Source organism: Pelobates fuscus, chromosome 3, assembly GCF_036172605.1.
Source record: "Pelobates fuscus isolate aPelFus1 chromosome 3, aPelFus1.pri, whole genome shotgun sequence".
NCBI classification, from domain to species: domain Eukaryota; kingdom Metazoa; phylum Chordata; class Amphibia; order Anura; family Pelobatidae; genus Pelobates; species Pelobates fuscus.
Genome location: NC_086319.1, coordinates 328,825,381 through 328,850,092, shown reverse-complemented (window position 1 = coordinate 328,850,092; position 24,712 = coordinate 328,825,381). Strand labels below are relative to the sequence as shown.

The 24,712-nt window shown below is 40.2% G+C and overlaps 1 protein-coding gene across 1 annotated transcript in view; it reads right to left on the bottom strand.

Moving 5' to 3' along the window:
- Positions 1-24,712, bottom strand: part of ATP8B4 (ATPase phospholipid transporting 8B4 (putative)) — a 215,325-nt gene that overhangs the window by 61,618 nt on the left and 128,995 nt on the right. The window contains exons 10-14 of the mRNA XM_063449017.1: positions 15,979-16,137; positions 14,831-14,919; positions 14,494-14,690; positions 1,437-1,645; positions 884-927 (exon numbers count right to left, since the gene is read on the bottom strand). Coding sequence (XP_063305087.1) covers positions 884-927; positions 1,437-1,645; positions 14,494-14,690; positions 14,831-14,919; positions 15,979-16,137 — 698 coding nt within the window. The remainder of the gene's footprint in view (positions 1-883; positions 928-1,436; positions 1,646-14,493; positions 14,691-14,830; positions 14,920-15,978; positions 16,138-24,712) is intronic.

Sequence of the window (24,712 nt, the reverse complement as noted above, 5' to 3'; positions counted from 1 at the left end):
AGCTACACTTTGGTAATGATATATCTGGCATAAAAGAGCTCCATGCAGGTATGTACATATTTCAGTAGTGAATTGGCTCATACTAGAATGTAAAACAAAATGATGCAGATCCCCCTATATTTCACAAACCCTTAAAAGTACCATATTCACAGCTTTAATAGAAAAAAAATCTGTTTCTAGAATACAGCAATTAAGGCAAATCACAGAGAACAATTTATTAAATAACTCCATTGTCTTCACTTCCACATTACCTTTTCTAAAATGCTAGGCAACATTAGTATACATTTCCATTCATTCTATACACAAACATTTATCATTTGAATGTAGAGGCTTAAAAATCAAGTGTGATTGAGCATGTCTCAATGAATGTTTAGCCTATTTCATAATCTATGCTACCTGTACAGGTTAAATCATACAGTAGCATACTGAATACTGATATTCCGCTTTATTCACTAATATGAGAATTATTGGGAATTGAAAGTTAATTTCAAATTAAAGGCGAAAGTAGCCTTACATTTTAAATTCACCTTGAATTCCATACAATTCTCACTTCAGTGAATAACCCTACTTGTATTCAATAAAAACATATATATATAACCATTCATGTATAGAATTAATATACAAATACCCCATAAATAACTCATTGCTTTACCTCTATCATTTGTATATAATTTAATAATTCCAGTTTCAGGAATAAGGATACACAAATAATATATATAAAATAAACGCTTAAAATATTATTTACAGAAGAGCAGATTATGTATTTCACTAAATCACAGACTCTTTTATTTGTTCTAGAAACATTCATCGGAATATTCCCGCAGTTTTACAAAAAACGCATACATCACATATATCCAAAGTTAGAAGAACAGTCATTAAATACCTCATTAATTTCTACTTTACGTCCAATTTCATCCCGTACTTCACCTAAGAAAAATCAAATAAATAAACTAATGATTAGATAGCCTGCCATTCAATGTACTGCTCAAACACAGGATATATTAGTTAACACATTACAGCCTGCGCTGTCTAAGGAAGGTCATACAGGTAACTTAATGCATTATTCTAAAAATACTGTTAATGCATTAAAAACACTGTAAATATTTTAACTCTAGCAACCTGGTTATAATTGTTGGTAAATATAACATTTTCTAACTTCTGCCCTTTTGCTACCTTTATCTGTGAAGGAGATGTTATTTGGCTGTTTGGCACACTACCAAGAAGACTATTATTGATATACAAGGTCTATAACAGTAGGTACCTATAAGGTAAGCTACTAGCCCTGTAAGCCCAGGGTGTTGCTTCCTTCTTATCCTTTACTGCTTGGGTGATCACAATACAAGAGCCTGTAGGCAACATGTAACTTTCTCTTGGAAAAAAGTTTTGCATCCGTAATCCAATAGTCATTAAATGAAAGGTTCTTTCACTTGACCTACCATACACCTTTCCATTGATTGAACATTTGTTGAAGGTCATAATGTTCTGGGTTAGAGTTCCTGTTTTGTCCGAGAAAATATATTCTATCTGTCCTAATTCTTCATTCAGTGTGGTTGTCTTTGCCTCCGCAGGTGTTCCTTTTTTAGCGTAATACATTTTGCGATCCCAGTTGATAAAGTAACTGTGTCCTAGCCGAATGACTTCAACGCTTTGAAAGTAAGAGCAAAACTTAGCATTGATGAGTAATTAATTAAACAAAATATATTTCACAGAAACTTATCAATGTTAATAATATCAAAGTCAACAGAAGAATAAACAGTCAATTTTATTGCGAAAAACTAAACATGCAGTTTATGAGTGTAGAATAAATTTAGAATAATAAATAATAAAACTCTTATCAAAACCTAAACAAATTGCATGGCATTTATTCAGTTTAACAACAACAGCATGGAATTTTAGCATCTGGAAATGTGTAAAATATAGAAAGAAATATCACTGCAAAAAAGCCATTTTCAAGAGAATATTTCATTCGCTCTACGAGGTCAGCCCGAATGCCTTTTTATTTCATATATAGCCTGTGCTGCAATATATACATTAAAATATATATACTGGGGCGGAGCTTGAACTCTGAGCTGAGCGGACGTGTGCTGTATGAGCTCCCGACCGATAGATGGTTTTTTTCGGGGAAAAACCCAGAAATCTCCCAGCGACTGATGCCACACTGGGCTAAATAGTCTGGGTACACGGCGACGAACCGGCAGGTACCTTTTTCAAAAGCCTACGGTACCGTTAACCGCGGCTGCAAGTTGAGGCCTGCAGACGGCTAGAGGGGGGGAAGGACGGCCGACTTCCCCGCCGACTGGTGCGTCCAGCAGATACACTCTACTCCTACCCCCCCCCCTCTGGACCGGTGGGGGTTATCCCGGTCCCCGCTGGCCGTCACCCCGAAACCTCTCTGGAAATAGAGTCATCGCACGCGGTGGAGCCGCACCCATGATGGCGGCCCGGCGGCACACCACAGCAATGGACACAAGCACCAAGCCAGCCACTTGGCCCCTGAATGCTTTTGATCGGCAGTGTCAGAGCTTCTGGGCGATACTATGCAACCGAGGTCTAACCCTCAAACAAGCGGTGAGAACGGTAGCCCCCTGGGTCCGCCCGGTCACCCGGCGCCGATACTATGGGCCTCTTCCTCAAATCCCCAAAATGGCCACCCAGCAATGCAGACAACAGCGACCGACAAAACGGCCAGGGGAACCACAAGGCACTCATGCCGACACTCAAACCCATTGCAACTGGAACATCGACCTAGCTCAACAGACGTGTACCTTACAGGAAACTAGAAAGGCGGGAAAGAAGAGGCTAACAACCCGACACAAATCTCGACCCAGCAGACCCAGACCAGCGGTGAGTCCTCTTACCCCCAAACAGGGACTCTGCAGTCTCACCACACTCCGGAAGACCTGCACCCACCATGTGGAGAACCCACACAAGAGACCGCGGAGACATACAGCGGAATCTTGCAGAGCTCCCACAGCACCTCCGAGAACTCATCCTCAAGTAATCGACCTACCTCACACACTGACGACGAAAGCGGCTCAGAACCAGACACCTCTTCCAACTACAACACCCCTGCACAAGCGGGGTATAGGCTGAACTGACCACACCAACAAGGCACCAGACCCCCCACTGCGAGATGCAGGCAGGTCGGGAGAGGGGTACACAAGCCCTACACACTCGCACTGAGACTCTCTCACGCAGATACCGTTGATCTAGTTGCCTAAAACGCACTCCTAACATGGCTTTGCGCAGCACCTTTATAATGTGTTATATTCATTTATATACTGACCAGTGCACTGTATTACAAAAATTGTTCACTCATATAGCCAGCGTGTAGCCTAATATAAAGTGCTCGCTTACTGTTGCTCACTCGCATGGACTGCCTCCTCTACTCTCACTCAGATAATATAAACGTGTAAAACTACCTAACTATAGCTAGTAACTAACCATAAGCTTGTTTTATAACTAACTCTATTGTTTAATAATCACATGTCTAGGAACTTGCCTGTATGACTTAGATGTGTACCATAAATATTCTTACTAGACATGCTAGGACCAGCTTGTACCTTATACCACTTCTAAAAAATCATGCAGTACACTAAAATGCCTTTTACGTGTTACGCTTTGTACAGTGGTTACTCCCCTATCTTGTTAAGCTCCGATATCAATCTACCAATGTTTAAAAATGTTAATAGTTTGTAACAACGATGACAAAAGAAAAAGAAAATTGTGCAGTCCTTTTGTGCCAACCTACAAATCTCGATGGATAAACTATGCGTGCTGTTGTGGCACATGACAACTGTTTGTTACTTTCATGCACAGAAAAAATAAAGATTTACAAAAAAAAAAAAATATATATATATACTAACCTAAAGTGTGCTTGTTCCTCTCCCAACCTGGATTTATTATAGTTTCTAAAGGTTTCATTATTTACTGTTATGCTGACAGCATTGTGATAAAGGCTAAGCTAAGAAAACAAAATACAACTCAAATAACTTATTGATAGAAATTTGACAAGCATAATAAATGGATGGAATGTAATGCCCTATAAAGTGGAACCAGAATCATGTCATTCTGTCATGAAAGGTGTACTTTAAACATCTCAGAATTCATCTGTAAATATTTAGTTGGTAACAGAGAGTTTCCACTATTGAAAAAGCTTTAACACTTTACTTTACTAGTATTCGTTCTAATTTCTGTCTCAAATATTCTCTGTGTACGTTTCCCATAAGGAAGGGGAAATATAATTTTGTACTTAGCTGAAAAAGAGAGTTTGGGGCACAAAAATGTATCTTTAGCTGTAGAATTTGAATATTCCGTAAAATAGGAGTTACTGATCTTTAACAATTTTTTGATAAATACATAATATAATCGCGAGCCAATATATAGGCATAAGCTAGAATCCACTCCTTATAATATCACAAAACATGAACCTTTAGAACCATAAACATGTAACCAAACACAGACTTAGAAAATTTGCATGTATAGGCGATAAATCTGCTACTAAAGCAGAAAAAAAAATAGAAAACGAAAAAAGAAAATATTCAATATAAAAATAGTCTCCATAAAAATGTAATATACTGTACTGTCATTGTTAAAAAGATCTCCAAAGGTAAATCCAAATAAAAATAGTCAAATCCGGTGTATATTAAATATGGTCTGTATAAACTGCTGATTATATAAATATATATAACAACTGCTAGACAGAATTCTGAACTTAGGTATCTGTTGGAGGAGGTGGGGTGTAAGGGAAGGGAGGACCAGAGGGCACTATAGTATTAGGAATTCAGATCTCTATTCCTAACACTATAGAATCCCTTTAATGTTGTAGCGCGGTGAGCTATCACCAATTCTCCTTCATGTGCAGTCATGAATTGAGTAAGTTAGTATAGATAAACACTGGTGGAAATTTGATATTATTTTACGTTTCTGTCTCATCTCCGGGGTTTAAGGCTGCACAGAAGGAAGAAGTGCTGCACTGATAGAACTACTACAAGAAGATAGGGAGATAATCTGGGAGGGGGGGGGGGGGGGTAGGGGAGAGATGATACAATGGGGTAGCAGGATAGAGATAACTTATTTTGCACACACACTGACATTGCATACGTAGTAACATCAACATACATGCATAGTGACAGTGCACACCCACAAATACAGCTATACAAACATACATATACATGGATTTTGCATGTGCAAACACAGGAACACCAACATACACACATATTGACATTGCATGTACACACATGCAAACACAGGATGTCAATAAAATAAATAACATTACATGAAGTCCTCTATTTGTCTCGCTTAAGTACACTTAAATTGGGAAACCTGTACCTCTTTGTTTGCTCAATATATATTTTTAGAGAATGAAAGATTAATATAACAATTTTAAATGTATTTCTCAAATGCTGTGTTTTTTTTTTTTTGTTTTTTTTTTTTTACCTTGGCTTTCATTGGGAGCAGGGCATTATATGCATCTGTCAGTGTATAACCCTTTCCCCTCGACTGTCCCATTTTCTCATTACGATCGTATGTCTCAAACTTGTATCGGCATACAAGTTTGACGATTGTACGGCTCACCCAGAGGGACATAACGTTATCGGATAAAGGCAACTTTAAAAAAAAAAACGCACCCACAAAGTGATTTCTACAAATAAATTTGGCAAATTTGGTGAACGCCACTGAATTTTTGTGCGAGTGGAAAGGGATCCCAACGCTCATTTAGTGTCTCCTTTTCCAAGGATACCTCCTCCCCTCGCCCTGTCTCGGTTGGAGTTCCCCAAGGCTCTGTCCTTGGTCCCCTTCTATTTTCTCTTTATACTGCCTCTCTTGGAAAACTTATTGCCTCTTTTGGATTCAACTACCACCTGTACGCTGATGACACTCAGATATACCTCTCCTCACCGGACCTCTCCCCGGCCGTCCTGCAACGTGTCACTGCTTGCCTCTCTTCCATCTCTGACTGGATGTCGTCACGCTTTCTCAAACTTAACCTCTCTAAAACTGAACTCCTTGTCTTTCCTCCTCCTAATACTGATCCTCCTCTCTCACTCTCCCTTCAAGTCAGTGATATCCACATAAGTCCATCCCTACAAGCGCGCTGTCTTGGCGTCATACTTGACTCTGGTCTCACCTTTGAGTCTCACATCCAGTTTGTTGCCAAGTCCTGTAGGTTCCAACTCAAAAACATAGCCCGCATCCGCCCCTTTCTTACGCAAGATGCTACCAAGGAGCTTGTCCATGCTCTAGTAATTTCCCGCATGGATTACTGTAACCCTCTCCTGATTGGTCTCCCCAAAAGCCGTACTGCCCCGCTACAGTCTGTAATGAATGCTGCAGCTAGACTGATTTTCCTATCCAGTCGGTCCTCTCACACCTCGCCCCTCTGCCAGTCCTTACATTGGCTCCCTGTATCCTATAGGAGTCAATTCAAAGTGCTAACCCATACATTTAAAGCACTGAACAATTCCAGCCCCTCTTATATCTCTTCACTGATCCAGAGGTATGCCCCTCCTCGTACACTCCGCTCTGCCCGCGACCACCTCCTGACCGCTGCTCGCACCCGTACGGCCAACTCACGCTTGCAGGACTTCTCACGGGCGGCTCCTCTCCTATGGAATAACTTGCCTACTGCCATCAGACTCTCCCCTAGTCTTCAATCATTTAAGAAGGGCCTTAAATCCCATCTCTTCAGGAAAGCGTATGGCCTCCCAGAGTAATCTCTCCCTTACATACCTGTCCCTATGGGATAGTGCTTTGCTCTCTCCTCCAGCTCTGCTTCACTCCTACTTGATATTTCCTATCCTAATGTTTCTAATACCCCACCTCCTATAGACTGTAAGCTCATTTGAGCAGGGTCCTCTTCAACCTATTATTCCTGTAAGTTTTCTTGAAATTGTCTTATTTATTGTTACATCCCCCCCTCTCAAAATATTGTAAAGCGCTACGGAATCTGTTGGCGCTATATAAATGGCAATAATAATAATAATAATAATAATGTAAACATATTATACACATGCTGAAATATGATAAAGAGCATGTAGCAAACTTTGTTTTAGCTCCTTAGCATGTGTGTGTGATGCGACTATGCCAAGCGTTCAATGTGTTCTGGAGATACTGCTAGCAAAACATAATACAGCCAATTAACTATAAAAGTTGGTTAAAGCATAGCTGGACTGAGATGAAAAGAAAAGCAAGCGTGCTTTAGTTGGGATGCGTGAGGAAAACCTACACTGGGCAGAAATCTCCACCACAATCCTATCCTGTCTGCAAACTGAAAAGTGAAATTAAAGCTCTACTGGGAAAAAAAGAATTAAAAAAAGATATATAAGAAAAGGCATTAATGAAGAGTCACGTCGGGGAACGCGATCATTTCCAGTTTGGAAATGTTTTTTGTTTTTTTGTCTGAGCATAAGTCCAGCTTGATATCGTAGTATGTGACATTTCACTTGGCATTGTAAAAAATACACTTTATATACAAAAGAGTTCAGTGTTTATAAGTTGCTAGAAATGATGAGCTTGCTTGGAAATAAGGCTCTCTTTGGAGAAAAGGAATGCAATTAGGGTTTTTTTTTTTAAATCCCCTGTTCAATTTGTATGTATGGGTTGATTTTCTTTCTGCAACCCACGCAGTAAACACAGCTAGGTTGCAGACTGGAGAGAGGGATACCACTTGCATCATACAGACTATCCTCTTCTGCAAAAGATAACTTTAGCTTAATAAAGCAGTTTTGGGGTATAGATAATGTCCCATGCAGTCTCACTACTCAATTCTCTGCATTTAGGAGTTAAATCACTTTTGTTTCAGTTTATGCTACCCTAGTTACACTTCCCTGGCTGTGACTGACACAGCATGCATTAAAAAATTGTCAGATCTTACTTTATAAGATTTTATATCTAGAACTGCTAATTGAACTGTATTCACACACATTAGTTCTAGCAGGCTATTAACAGAGCAGGTGATCCCAAATTAAATACACTGTGCAATTAAGGAAGTTTAAACATTAGATCTTAATTTACAGGAAGTGTTTAGGAAGGCTGTGCAGGTCACATGCAGGTGTGACTAGGACTGCATTTCCAACGTGATTTAACTCTTAAATAGCAGAGAATTGAACTGTGAGACTGCATGGGACATAATCTATACACCAAAACTGTTTAATTAAGTTACCTATATCAGGTACAGAGAACTTTATAAGGGCTCTTGCAGTCCCTCCGGCTCTTCTGGATGGCTCAGAGCACCACAGTTGGCGCTCTGAGTAACTGACAGAGGGCCAGAACCATGAGCACTCTCTTAAAGTGGTCTGTACCTGATACTGGTGGAGAAGATGGAACTCACACCCCAGACCAGGAATCCAGTTCACCATTCACTTAACCATCAGGGATTTTGCTCACCGTCCACTGGACCACCAAGGACGTTAGGCAACAACATACATACAACACTCAGACTTTCCAACACACAAACACAAAGCTAAGCCTTAACACACAACACAATCTGCCCCCACATACAATTCTCAGTCTCCTCCACACACACCACACTCAGTCACTACACACACAACACTCAGTCAACACACACCAATCACAGAAACATAGCCCAGTGCTCTAGGAGGGGTTTAAATCTGGCACCCTGCCTAGGACCCTGGACAACCTTAACCCAGCTCTGCCTGGCTTGCATTCATGTCATACTGACCTGTCAATTTCAAGGGCGGACCTAGCCTCTTTTCCCTTTGGGCAAAGCCAGTGACGCAAATCATTTTGTTGTCCTCTCCCCACATACCGCTTTACAGGACACTAAGGTCAGGAGGTATGTTTTAAAGGGAAACTGTTGTTCAGGCACTGCATATCATCAAAGATATACTTATATGGAATACTATTTTAAGAACTTTTGTGAAAGAGGAAGTGGGTATACTCAGACTGTTTAAGTACATGGGGGCCACACTGGGATAGCACATTTCATATTTAAAATCCAAATGCGGCAATAGGAAGAGTAAATGAAAGACACAGCGTGTCCTAATTGTCACTGAAAGCCTGGCCTCTGCTTTGGCAGCTGCTTCAAGGATTATCACACGGCTGTAAATGTTTAAACTCTGCAACATCAATTATTGTTATTTAGTTTACTTACATGATCAGAATATATTAGTTTATACAGGGCTTCCCCCAAATACACAGAGAGAGTATCATGTCAGAAGTTAGTGTAGGAATTGGAAAACACTGCAAAGGGTAAAGATCATACCTTACAAGTGCCTTATTGGATTTGATAACTGAAAAATAACTGAAATGCATGCTCTCCAAATACCACAATTATAAGGACTGGTGGTCAGTTATTCCTTCTTTATGCTATAGTGCATAGGCTCGTGCACAATGTTGTGAGAAAGGTCCAGTGCTACAACATTTAGCGAGACTTAAACTTCTCCGTGCAGAATAAGGTTTCAAGGCAGGAAAGCGTTTCTTAAAGCATGGGAAAGCTATGCTATGCTGAATTCTCATTAGAGCACATACAAAGATTATTTACATAGAATTCCATGTTTATTTTAAATTTAAGTCCCTATAGAATACATTTAAATTTATTCTAAAGACAGGCCATTAGAAAGGTAATTAAAACTACATAAGTGTTTTAGATTGTCTGTAAATAAAGTACATAACTTGCTAAGAACGTCTATTCCTATAGGCAGATCTGTTACTTTCTGAGAGTCTTTGCATATTTTGCAATGACCCTTAAAACTGACATATCTGGGGGGCGTGGCCTGGCAGCGCGCGGTAATGGACGCGTGATCTGTTAGCTCCCGTGAGGGCTCCTACTAAACAGCGACTATACGAGCAATATCTGCCCCAATCCCGGTTTGTCACCGAGCTTACGACAGCCTGCACCACCATGTCCCAGAAAGTACCCAGAAAACTGACATATCTGGTGTGGGTCTGGAGGCAGTGGGGTATAGGGGAAAGTAAGTTTTACTTACCTCAAGCTTTGCCTCACGTCCACTGACATCTTCGTCTTGCAGGTCCTCTTTAGCTCCTGGTGCTTCAGATTCCAGGAGCTGCGTCAGTGGTCTACTCTTACACATGTGCGGGAGTACAACAGAGATCTATAGATCTATAGAGAACTGCCTTTTGCATCCAAGATCCTTGAAAGAATTGTGTATGCAAGATTGACAGACTTCCTCGAGTCCAACTCTCTGCTAGACCCGCTTCAGTCTGGTTTCCGCGCTAAGCACTCTGTAGAAACGGCACTGACCAAAGTATCCAATGATCTACTCGCTGCAAAATCTCGTGGTCACTACTCTATCCTAATTCTCCTTGACCTGTCTGCGGCTTTTGACACTGTTGATCATCAACAGCTTCTTCTCATCCTCCGCAATATCGGTCTACGAGATATTGCTCTCTCCTGGTGCTCCTCCTACCTCTCCCAGCGCTCTTTCAGTGTTTCTTTCTCTGGCTCAGCTTCTTCTCCCCAACTCCTCTCTGTTGGTGTCCCCCAAGGTTCAGTCCTTGGTCCCGTACTGTTCTCCATCTATACTGCCTCCCTTGGTAAACTCATTAGCTCCTTTGGCTTCCAATATCATTTCTATGCAGATGACACGCAAATCTACCTGTCCTCTCCTGATCTCTCCCCGTACCTCTTGACTAGTGTCTCTGACTGCCTCTCTGCTGTTTCTAACTGGATGGCTGCCCACTTCCTTAAACTAAAGTTGACCAAAACTGAAATTCTGGTCTTTCCTCCCTCAAGTGTTGTTACTCCTGTGTCTGTCTCCTTCCAAGTCAACGGTGCTACCATCAGCTCCAGCACGCATGCTCGCTGCCTAGGTGTTCTCTTTGACTCCGACCTCTCCTTCAAGCCTCATGTTCAATTTATCGCCAAATCGGCCATTTCCATCTCAAAAACATTGCACGCGCATGCGCCCCTCTTTACCACCGTATGCGACTATGGTGTTGGTCCATTCCACTGTCCTTTCTCGCCTTGACTACTGTAATCCACTTCCCAGTGGTCTTATGTGCTCCCAACTTGCGCCGTTACAGTCCATAATGAATGCGGCAGCGAGGCTCATCTTCCTGTCCGCCCGCACCTCCCATGCCTCACCCTTCTGTCAGTCCCTACATTGGCTTCCTATAAAATATAGAGCTCAATTTAAAATTCTGGTTCGTGCTTTCAAATCTCTACATAATACTGCTCCCACCTATCTATCCTCCCTTATACACAAGTATGTCCCGTCTAGGCCCTTACGATCTGCTGAAGACTTATGTCTATCTTCTGTCTGTACTCCCACCTTTGATGCTCGCCTTCAAGATTTCTCGAGGGCTGCATCATTCCTGTGGAACTCGCTTCCCTCCTCCGTTAGAGGCTCACCCAGTCTCCACTCCTTCAAAAAAATCGTTAGAAACCCACTTCTTCATAAAAGCGTATCAATTAAACTGTTAATAGCTCCCAACTGATTCCTCTTCTGCAACTGTCACTAGTCTAATACTATCCTTACCTTTTTGTGTAATTTTACCCCACTTCCTCTAGCATGTAAGCTCATTGAGCAGGGCCCTCAACCCCTCTGTTCCTGTGTGTCCAACTTGTCTGGTTACAACTACATGTCTGTTCGTCCACCCATTGTAAAGCACTGGGGAATTTGATGGCGCTCTATAAATATCATAATAATAATAATATAGAGGATCCTTTGAGATCAAGGGAGCCTATATCTTCGATCAATGCCTGGATCCCCCAGCCATTACTTGTAACAGCTACTAGGACTGGACAAAAGTTGATGACAAAGCTCTGCCTTTTGTCAACTTTTATCTACCTCAGGCTTGTCCATGAAACAAAGCATTGCCTAGTTTGTCTTATAGTATCCTTGGGTTGAACTATTTTGTAACAACGTTTTTTCCTTATCACAGGGTTAGCTAGAGAGAGGGGAAAGGTTAGCGCACCCAGGGACGGTGCAGAGTGTGTGCTTTTAAAGTAAGTTGAGTACGTTGAATCTATAATAGTGGTCTCAGGAGGGGAGTGGGTACTGAAAATGAGCAGACCATGTTTTGCTTAGTTCAAAAGTCCAAAACAGACCTGAAGCGGTTAAATCTCTAAACTTACTTGCTAAGTTGTAGTATGTGCAAAGGCAAGCACATATCCAGGAGAGATTTTGTATCGTTTAACGTTAGCGTAAACTTAAACTTAAATTGTAAGAACAATGACCATATCAGGAGCTGGTTCATGGTTCCATTTCACTGTTTTCCTGTGTATAAAATTCCTTGCTTTTATTACAATATTAGACTTTGCTTGCTATCAGCTGAAATTTCATAAAGAATATATCTTTGTGAAGTATGCTTTAAAATGAGACCTGTTTGCAGGCCAAAACTTCTTAAAATTCTTAGAGTTGCACAGTGCAAAAGATTTCATTACATGCAAAGGAAAGGAATGAAATGCCTTCTGGGATTATGGCAGTGGATCGCACTAGCACTGACATGTAACATAATATGAAAACATGGAGAGAGTGCAATGTTTAGACATTTCTATTTTACAGAGGCAATAGTGAGTTTAATCTCTAGAGGCCTACATTTCATTCGTACATCCGCAGATCTTTTCTTTCAATATTACGAGGAGCACAGAATTTTCGATAGATAATTACAGAAAAGTAAATGATTTCTCAGTGAGAATGGAGACTGTTAATCAAAATATAACATCTGATTTAGTTATTGTTGTTAAGTCAGTAACATCATTAAATGGAATAGAACCTTTGGAATAAGTGAACTTATTTGATACCAGTTAGGTTTGCCAAGTGCTCCGAGGAGAGAACTCTATTTCTGGTCGAAGTTATAGCTTACCCTCAGATTCTGCTGATTAGAGGACCATGCTTGGATAGTCAGTCAGTCCATGGAGTTAGTGCACAAAAAATGGGATTTGGGAACAGAACATAAGCATGGAAAAGGAAAACTAAAAAGAGAGGACAGGTGACCTACACAGGAAAAGGACTACATTGCAGTGACTATTAAACATGAGGTGTGCCAAGCTTGGGATTTTAGGTGCAGGAGTGACAGTGCTGTCCACCTCTGCTTACCTATCAGCTGTTGAATGAAGCAAAAAAGGAAACAGAATTGATAACAGAGTGATTAAAGAGACCTATACAACTTTTACTGCATGTTGCATCGAAATACGTCATATAAAATTCTGCGAGACATAATTTACTCTTTTGAAAAACATTGCTTCTCCAGCCACCAGTATTTATGAAGTGTGCACTGCAACGCTGGATATATATAGGCCTTGATTTAATAGGTTTGGAAAAAGTTTTTTTTTAATGATTCTGTATTGTTGGATAAACTTTTAAAATTATTTTTTTTATTAAATATTAAAATATCAAAAATTCTATATCAATATAGCTAACAAAATATCAAAATAGTAAAAAAAAATTTCAATATAAAATAATTGTAAAAGTTTATCAAAATATAAAAAATAAATATCCAAACTGATTAAATCAAGGCCATAATGAGACAAAATCTGCCTAACTGCTGGGAGTAGCCAATAACCGGGTTATCATCAGTTAGAAAAATACAAATTATTCTTTTTGTGATGACATGGTTGAGAAAGTGCTGTAATCTTAATTACATAACAAAAATGTACATAATACTGTATAACAAAATATGGTAAGTATGAAGCAATATGACTGCTCCACATATCACACTTTGGAATACAGAAGGAGTCAATTGATACTGAGAAGGACAATAATGATTGTAAAGAAAACAAGTATTTCTAGGGCATACATTCTCTGTAAATGCTCAGTTATATGGTCAATGTTTTAGGTCACACGCAGAGGTGTCAGCATTTTCTACTAATGACCAGAGTCACCTTTATATATAAACAACAACACCCAGGGAACCAATAGTAAATTAGAAAATTGGGGTGGCACTTCAATTCTTGCGCCATTGCTAACTATTCGGCCAAGTATACAAGCCTGACTCCAATGTTATTTTACAATTTGTATGAATAAAACTATTGAATTTACTTGAATGAACACCCACAAGTGCACTACTATTATACTATTTATTTATCGTTTTGTCTATCAGGTTTTTTTTCTAACTTTTTTCTAACTAAAATCAAGCAATAATGGTATATTTTTTGGGTTAAAAATACTCATAAAAAGGAGATAAATGTACTACTTTTTCTGAAATTCTTAGTTACCCGACATAAAAGACAAAAACAAAATAAATAAAACATTCTATCTAGACTAATCCTTTTTTTTAGTGGTGGACATGGCCTTGTGTGTGGGAGATTTAGAACCACCGTATTTCCCTGGCAACAAAGCACTTCTACATGCTGCATGGTGAAAAGCTGATTGTAGTGCATTGACTTTACCTATAGAAAAAGGACACCCCCTGCTGCTGCATTTGAATTTCATATCATGTTCTACAACATGTTAACGTGATACAGCACATCTATCAAAATGGCAAAAACACGATGTACCAAGCAACCCAGACTGCAACACCAAGGGTTAGGTTTCTACAAGTTAAAAGTAACAGAAAGCAGCTTACCTGACATATAAAGAGATTGGTACAACAGTATTTAGAATAATAATGTATGACCAAAACGTAAGGAATCCTGAGAATATGGAGCTGTTTATCACTTCGTCCCAGTACAGGTAGACTCTGAAACGACTGCCAACTTGATGTTCCCATATTGAGTTTCCTATCGCTAGGATAATCCCCATGCAAGTTAGAAAACCAAAGATCTATAACACAATAATAGAAAAAAAAAAAAAAGTTCAAGCAATTGTAGTGCTGGGTTTGCAAAAGAAATGCAACACAGCAGTGTATCTCTCATAATATAAAAAGTAAATACGTAGCAATTTTTGTAAATGTAATAACTTACCCATAGCACTAGAGTATTCATTAGCCGGTCAATGCTTGTGCGTTTAAATTTAGTTTTACCACTGTTCTGCATTAATTTAGTATCAGGGCCTGTAAAAAATAAAGCCAGAATGCAGTCAGTCATTCTCAGTATAAGGGTACATGGATGTAATATAAAGCATTCTAAAGCACTTGTAAGTCTAAATCTGCTAGCAGTAGGTCATATCCATCACCTTGAAGGAGGTCACCATCATGAGGATTTCATTGCGGTCTGAGTTCTACTCTTATACTTGCCCAGAAGGGACTTATTGGTTAGAAGTAGTTTATCCCCCAGGAGTAGTTCAACTCATTACTTGATGACTGTTCTATAGAATGATAGGAGCTATGACAGAACTGCTACCAGCTTACACACACACACCTCAAATCCCTTTTTAGCGAACCGGGCAGTGTGGAGTGATCATCGGAGCCACTGACTGCTTGGCTCTCTCTTTAGGGTGGAAAAAATAACTTAGTTCAATCTCTGCATGCAGATATACATAACTGATAAATGCAGCAAAGAATGGACCTTTCTGGCTGCCTAAATGGCAGCTCTGAGGAGATGGCTTATAACTGTAGCGATTATTCAAATCGCTGCTGTTAAAAGCCACTCGGACTTGAAAGCATAGTAGAGAAAAAACAAATATTACTGTATTACTGCCATCTAGTGGTCAAAACATTCTTGATCAGATACCCAATGCAAGGCTATAACAAGTTGCATGTCCAGTTACACATGTGCTCCAATAAGATTGATTAAAAACAGATATATGATAAATTCCTGTGTTTTTGCACTTTTGTAATATCTACGCTGCATATACCATTTTGTATGATAAATAGATAGCTTTCCAAAATAATTTTATGATATTTTAGAATGTTTTGTGTTATTGTTGGAAAACACTCTCTTTTAGTTTTACTAGCAAAAACACACTGTCCAAGGATACATCTGACTGCCATTCTGGGGTCAAGAAGGAATGTTTTCCCTAGTTTGTTGCAAAATTGGAAGTGCTTCAGACTGGGTTTTTTTTGCCTTCTTTTGGATCAACAGCAAAAAACAAATGTGAGGAAGACTAAACTTGATGGACGCAAGTCTCTTTTCAGCTATGTAACTATGATAAAAAAAATAATGATGGTTACCTGCAAAGATGACCATTCCAAAGCACCATTCGGTGTTTCTCAGAACACAGCCTCTCAAGAGCATCTTGCCATTATTCAGAGAATACTTGCTGTCTTTCCAGATCAGAGTTCCAGTAAACTTGTCTAGTTTATTGTTTGGAGGCTCACACGCAACCTCCCCTGTAAAAGACAATAGACCTCTGAGAGATTTGTTGATTTCAATTGCTTGTCACAATTTCAAGTGAACCAAAGTACAATTTTACAGCTCAGGCTATGTCCTGCTATAGATCCTCAGCCACTCGACGACAGCTGCTAAAATCGAAATTCACCTAGTGTGGTTCATACTGATTAATAGAATTCCAGCTACATTGCAAACATTCATAAAGGCAGACAGGCTGTTTTATTTATTATGAAATGATCAAAATCAAATTGTGCTGTCCACAAAATCTTATCCAAATCAGGTATAAAAACCTGACAGATTAGTGTGCCTGTTTCTAATAATGGGACCCGCTAAAATGACACAGGGAGCAATTTATGGGTTGCAGTTGATGTGTTAAGAACCAATGATAGAAATAATAATTTAAATGGAAATATAAAAAAATGAATTATAAAAACTTTAAAGTTCCTGCAGCAGTGCAGAGAGGGAGTCTCTTATTCTGGAATCTGATCTTATCACAAAACTCTTGTGTTTTTAAAGGATGAGTTGTTCAGCCATAGGTAGCAGCTTAATTCATCACACGTGATGAGCTGCTGGGAGCAGGTGGAGTCTGAACTATATTTGCGCACACTGTACACACTTTTATATAAATATAGATAGCCACAGTTATAAGAATATTTATGCAGTAAGAGATGGAAGGAGCCTCCTTGAACCATAATCTGCACACTATCTACTTTGTTATGGTGTTCGGAGTTTCCGTTTAAAATGATTATCATCATCATTATTTATATAGCGCAAACATATTCCACAGCGCTTTACAATGTTATAAAGGGGGAGATTTAACAATACATGAGACAATTACAAAATGTTACAGGAACAAGAGGATGATGAGGACCCTGCTCAATCTAGAAATCAACAAGGAAACCGGAGCACTGCAACTGTAGTTGGACTACAAATTCATGGTTGTTAGAGGACAATGACTAGTTTTAAATCTATGGAAATGTCGATATTGGAACATAAAGATATCAACTTATCATTTCATCCAATCTGCGGTTTAGTGAATAAACCCATGTACGTATTTGACATAGCTAAATCAGGTGTTTCAGGGGTGATTTATATTAGTTATTTGGTGAATGTGTTAATACGCATAATATATTATATATACCGTATATACTCAAGTATAAGCCGAGTTTTTTAGCATATTTTTTATGCTGAAAAAGTCCCCCTCAGCTTATACTCGAGTGAGTGTCTGTATTATGGCAACTTGCATTTCCATAATACTGACCAGGACCACCGGGCTCATTAGAAGACCGGCGGTCCTGAGGGGGGCGGCAGCAAGTTGTTACTTACCTTCCCAGCAGCTCCCTTCAGCTTCCCAGTGTAAATCTCGCGAGTTCCGAGGCCGTCAAAGCGTTGCCACGGGTTACCATGGCAACGCTCCGAGCGGCACGCAGACCACGAGATTTACACTGGGGAGCTGAAGGGAGCTGCTGGGAAGGTTAAGTAAAAGCTTGCTGCCGGCCCCCTCCCCCTCCCCCCCCCACTGCTCAGCCCATACCACTGGACCACCAGGGAATGCCATAGCCCCCTCCCTGGCCAGGTAACAAGCAGGGAGGGGGGACAAAAGAAAGCTAAACAATTACAAATTTAATAAATAAAAATATTTAAATAATATTATAAATAATATAAATAAATATAAATTTAATAGTATAAATAATAAAATAAAAATGCCCTCCCTCACCCAGTTTACACACACTACACAAACACACACACACTCTGCATTATATACACACACACTGCATTCACACAAACACACACTCTGCATTATATATACACACACTGCATTCACACAAACACACATTCTGCATTATATATACACACACTGCATTCATTATATACACACTACACAAACACACACACTCTGCATTCATTATATACACACACTGTAAATAAATATTAAAAAAATATATTCAACCTACTGATGCCTCAATTAATGTAATTTTATTGGGATCCATTTTTATTTTGAAATTTACAAGTAGCTGCTGCATTTCCCACCCTAGGCTTATACTCAAGTCGATAAGTTTTCCCAGTTGTTTGGGGTAAAATTAGGTGCCTCGGCTTACATTCAGGTCGGCTTATACTCGAGTATATACGGTACATATATATATGTATTTGTTTTTTCAATTTTTTTTTTTTTACTTTAATGATGGTCTGTCAACTACTATCAGGTAATTTACTGGTAGTGTCATTTCTCACCATCATCCAAGTTAAAGTATAATATGTTTTACCTTCCACTCAAAAATGTTCCGAAATGTGAAGATTTCCAAAAATGAAACTTGAAGTATGCAGGTTCAAGTTCCTACCTCCACTTTTTTAATCTACAAAATACGGTAATGCTTTGATTATATTGGTAGTCTTCCAATAAACTAATTTCTGTTCTATAAGTTCTGAAAATTTTCCCTATTCATATTTCCTAGTTAGTAGAATGTTTTATACATATTGCGTGCGTATACACACAAAAACATGAGTACATCAGTTACAAAAACTCTAGGGACTTTAATTCTTCGTTCTTGCAACTGAGATTATTTTTTTTTTTTGGTTAGATTCTGTTTTTGCATATTTCTTTTGACCTTTATTTTATTTACTTTATTTAAGCTTATGACTGAATATTTTCCAAGCACACACGCGGAATGATGATGCATTTGAAATGGTGTAGGAATGTGACAGGCTCCCAATTTCAGGATGACGGGACTAAATGCAAAACATTTATTATCTTAACCATTTATAAATGTCAAATACTTTTCATGCAAGATTTAAAATTATTCTAAGCAAGATTTAAATAATGATTGCACGAAATTAGGGAAAATGCATGCACGCAAATTACAGAAGTGGAATTTATATCTGGAACTCTTTAGGATCAGATTTCCAACAGGTAGCTCTCGAGTTGTTGATGAACTACATAAAAATGTATCAATAAATTGTTGAGCACACACCAGCTAGGAATCATGGGAACTGTAGATCAGCAGAAGACAGACAAAATTAGTATCAGAGCTGTCCAGAACCACAGCCTTCTTTAGAAAGCTACATTTCCCCGAGGGAGAACATTAAACTATAGAATTTATTAGAAAATACAAAAAATATATGAGAGATTGGCAGGGGCTGAGGTCCCAACTGAGTCTTGCAAAACTATACCAAACCAAATTAAATGGAGGATTTGATCTTCCAAATGCCAGAGAAGACAGTATAGCAGCTAAGCCACGGCACGTGCTCGACTGGCTCCAATCAAGATACTCGGATCTGGCTCTGGATTCCTTTCTAACACTGCCAGACTCACTGCCAGCTCTTCTACACAGACCGCAAACTACGTTCTGACAGCATTCTTTAAAACGCCCTGCTAGCCATCCCAATTAGGGCTTATTATTATTTTTATTATTTATAAAGCACCAACAAATTCCACAGCGCTGAACAATGGGTGGACTAACAAACATGTAACTGTAACCAGACGAGTTGGACGCACAGGAACAGAGGGGTTGAGGGCCCTGCTCAATGAGATTACATGCTAGAGGGAGTGGGGTATAGTGACACAAAAGGTAAGGGGAGGGTAGAAACAGGGCCGGATTAACATAGGGGCTGATGGAGCTGCAGCTCCAGGCCCAGGCCCATGGAATAGGCCCATTTGTAAAAAAAAAAAAAAAAATTTTTTTTTTTTTTTACTACACACTACTCTTAGGTTTTCCTCCTGACTGGTATTTTAAGGCACAGCCTGTATTTGAGGCTGCCTGGCCGTGCTGGTATTGCTGTATTACCGGCAATACAAATGCAAATATTCTCAGTATAAACGGAGATTACTCTGCAATACCAGCACCGGCCAGTAGGGGTCACGGTGTATGGAAAGAGGCAGGGATAGGAAGTTACAGCATATCCCTCCCTGCCTCTCTCTACTCACCGATACACAGGGGAGCAGCTACACAGTACAGCGAGTTCAGACAGCAGCTCCCAGCCTGCAGAGACAGCCTACAGCTCAGGGAAGTGAGGGATGAGGGGAAAGGCATCAGGGAGACATGGGGACACTGAGACACTAGGGGACACTGGGAGACGTGGGGACACTGAGACACATGGGGACACTGAGACACTAGGGGACACAGACACATGGGGATGCTGTGAGACATATGTAGACACATTGGGACACATGTCTCCCAGTGTCCCTAGTGTCTCAGTGTCCCCATGGCTCCCAGTATCCCCATGCCTCCCAGCCAGTGTCCCCATGGCTCCCAGTGTCCCCATGGCTCCCATTGTCCCCATATGTTGGTGTCCCCATGTCTCCCAGTGTCCACATGTCTCCCAGCCAGTGTCAGTGTCCCCATGTCTCCCAGTGTCTGCTTTCCCATGTCTCTGTGTCCCTAGTGTCTGTGTCCCCATATCTCTGTGTCCCCATGTCTTCCAGTGTCTGCTTTCCCATGTCTCTGTGTCCCTAGTGTCTGTGACCCCATTTCTCCCAGTGTCCCCAAATGTCTGTGTCCCCATGTCTCCATGTCTCTCAGTGTCCCCATGTCTGTACCCACAAGTGCCCCCATGTCTCCCAGTGTCTCAGTGCCCCCATGTCTCCAAGTGTCTCAGTGTCCCTGTGTCTGTGTCCATTTATCCTTGTGACACGGGACACACTGAGACATGGGGACAATGAGAGAAATGGGGACACAGACAGTGGGAGACTAGGGGACTGGGCGACATGGGGACACTGACACTGTGATGCATAGGGACACTGATGTCAGGCTGGCCTTCCAATTCTTTGGACAGATATACCCCATTTTTGGGCATGTTCGTCCCTTCTGGCAGTAGTGGTCATGTGATTCGCATCAGTGGCCTACTCTTTTACCCTGCCCATTGTCTTCCTGCTTCACTGGACACTGCTGTTGGTATGGATTTACTTGAAAGATGAAAGCATAAATTAGATAAAGAGATTAGCATAGAGTATGTGTTTCTTACAGCTGCATCCTTTAAGTTTCCCTCCAACATCAACTCCATCAGATACATGATGCTTGGGAGGTATGACTGTTTTAGTGTTTTTTGTCGTTAAGATTCTGTAATTAGGCCCCATCATAATTGTCAGCACCAGGCCTACTGGGCTCTTAATGCGGCCCTGGGTAGAAAAGTAGGTTGCTAGGGTAGTATTCACTGAGGGCTAAGTGTTTTGTTTTGATGACAGCTGTAGGAGAGGAATCAGGGTTGCGGGGAGAGAAAGCTGTTCAGTTTTATTGATATGCTTTCCTGAATGGATCCAATACATATCCATTTACTCCACAGTTTATCTTTTATATATTGATAATATATGGAATAATGCGGGTGTTCATTTAGCATATAACTTGGAAAGAAACGTACCTTTTCCAATCCAACTTTGTGAATGAGGAGTCACTGCCTGGCGGCACTCTGTGCTTTCTGAAATTTCAGAAGCTGGATGCCGCCTAGGTGGGAGTGGATATCTCCACTGGAAGCAACTTAGGTGTTAAACCGTTCGAGAACCCTTGGGGTAAGAGTGCTCACAGGGGGCCTCCTGGCACCATAACAACTTCCTTTAGATTAAGTTGTTTTGGTTCTTGGAGTGTCCCTTTAATATTGTACCTATATACTGTAACTGTACATCCGGTCTTTATCTTGTCCATATAAGATGATTTCATATATTGTAATTATGTTCTAATTTTTTTTCCCCTGTAATTATTGTAAAACCAAAATAGAGGGGTGGCTTCTTAGCTTAGCTTTTCTTCGTTTAAAAATATACATGCATTTTTGGACAGAGCGTTTCCCATTAATCACAGACTATTTCAATGTATCAGATACCACAGTACTGCTAATGTAGTTCAATTAATAATTTTATATTTGCATGGAAGATTATTAAACTGGATCAGTAAAGCTGGCAGATGACTTGACTCTAGCCCTTAAGGACCAACTGTTCCATCACAATCTTGTCCCTGATGAAATGTTGGCAGCATGGAATGCCCTGCTTATTTATGGAGGCTCCATGCAGCTCTGCAGCCTTAAATAAAATGAGTTATTCTAATTTTGAACAGGATCATTAAAAGGAATATCAATTATAAATCGATTTTTTTTCTAACGCTGGAGATTGAAGATTCTCCAAGGCCCCTTCCCACAGGAAAGAAAGCTGTTAAAATCCAAGTGGAAAATAGTCTCTTTCTACAGCCTCTCTCTGCACATTAGGAAATCACCATGACTGATACTAATAGAGCAGCACTGGGAAAGCAGGGTGCATGGGTGGCACAGATGGAACCAGGTTCCTTCTAAGTTACATAGAATATATGAAGCATATTCACCCTTATGTTGGAGATAAAATCTTCGTATTTAAATGTATCTCATCTTTACTGTTGGCAATGTCATTATAATTGAAAATAAAAAGCTTCAGACTCTTAATTTAAAGCAGTTTGTTTAAATATATTTTTTTCCTGGTAGTTCACATACAGTAATTGCAATGAATCCTCATATTCGATTGCTACAATGATGCAATGGCTCTCAATAGCAAAGTTTAGTGCAATCACTGTTAATGCCGTGGGTAAGATCCAACAACAATAAACTGTACCCTCATTACAAAGCATTTTGCTTGTTTATTGCTCCTGTTCATCTGAAGTCGCTACAATTTGGCTGCCAGCTAAAATCAAATTCAAATTAGCAAGCATTATGCTTTGAATCTACTAAACAATCTGCTAAAAAAGGAAGGGGCCATAAGACATAAATGGAATTCCAGAGAACACATTTCAACTATTGCTGAACTTTTGCCAAATTTTTATATTTAGTAATAATAGGTAGACATAACATATTTGCTAGTGACCAGGTACATCCTGAGGTCTGGATATTATTATAATCCAACTTTATCATTCTCATTTAATTGACCTTAGATGGATCATGTGGTAAAAATTTTCAAACTAAGAATCAAACCTGTTACCGTTTTGCCAAAGTCCAGGGAAATATCATTTAATTTATACATTTTCTAGAAATTTTTTTAAATTTAAATTAAATAAATATATTTATGTCCCCCCTCCCTTCTTACCTTTATTGATGAGGAGGGGGGACATTTCTGGATCCCTGGTGGTCCAGTGGTGAATACCTGGTGGTCCCAGTGGTGGTGAGGTGAACTCTAGGCCGTAGCTCCAGGGCTAGAGTTCACTCTCGCGAGATTTGGAGCGTTGCCGTGGTAACCGCGGCAACGCTCCGTGCTTGCGAGAGTAGGACCCGGAGGAGCTGCAGGCTGAGCTCCGGGGTCCTCTCTCCCTCCCTCCCTGCCGGCTGCCCGTACAGTGCCTGCGGACCTGGGAGGGAGATCTCTGATCTCCCTTCCCGGTCCGCAGGCACATTGCAGGGTTGGCACTTGGACAATGCCAGCCCTGCATTAGCCGGCAGGGGAGAATTTCGGGGGGGCAATTGCCCCGTTGCCCCCCCCCCCCCGGATCCGCCACTGTCTGACATACACACACACACACTCTGACATACACACACACACACATTGACATTTTTTATTTGAATCCATCCAGCCTCCCTACCTTTGGGAGAACTGAGTGGACTTTCCCTGGGGTCCAGTGGGGCTGCTTGCTCTTCCTGTGTGCGAGGGAGCAGTAATCTACCTGAGGCTCCACGATCCCTGAGCTGGCCGCCCCCATTCTCCCCAGGGCGGTCAGCTACATGCTCCCCACGGCAACTGGCCAGCTCCAATGTTCCCCTATCGGCCGCTTTAGCTAAAGGGCTGCAAATCCCAGGCACCAGGGCGAAATTTCTAGTTGAGCCCTGATCTATACACCCAAATGGCCTCATTAAGCTAAAGTTGTTTTGGTGACTATAGTGTCCAGTTAATGTGAAATTAGGGCTATGCCTAATATACTATGAATAGCAGTGATCACATATTATGTAGTTTTACAGACACCTTTATCTGTATACAAACATAATATTAGCAGCACAATAGAGTTACATGGTGAATATAAAGTTTTACACAAGGATATTTAATACTCTAATAATCAACAGTGGCCTTATTTGGAAATGTTAGTTTTCCAGGAGACCTTAGAAGGAAACTGCAAATAAATACTGTTTTGTTGTAAATATTATAAAATGAATTAGTAAAATTTATTTTAGAGTTTTACAGCTATATAAATTATTTACTTTATATCATCCCCATTTTCTTTTATTAGCCCAATGGCATTTTACAAAAGCTTAATTCTTTGTTGCAAATATGTGATTATTGATTAATGTGCTGCTTTTGGAATGTCTTATGTCAACATGACAGCTGTCTAACAGTCTCTCAGATGCTATGCCATGGACTGGACCGTAATTGTCTATCTAACGCACCAGTACCAAGAAGAGTTAACGATGCATTCTCACTTTGCACTGCTAGCTGAAACCAGGATTTGCAATAAATTTCCATTTGAAGTCTAAACAACATTGCGAGAAATCTATACTTTTTCCCCTCAAAATACACGGTGAAAGACATCACATTTTCCTGAGCTTCATCCCAGACTATGTCAGACAATTCTGATTAACAAAGACTCAAGTGATTGCTTCAAGGAGCTAAACTTTCACTTTATGGACAACAATCACGATGTCTGG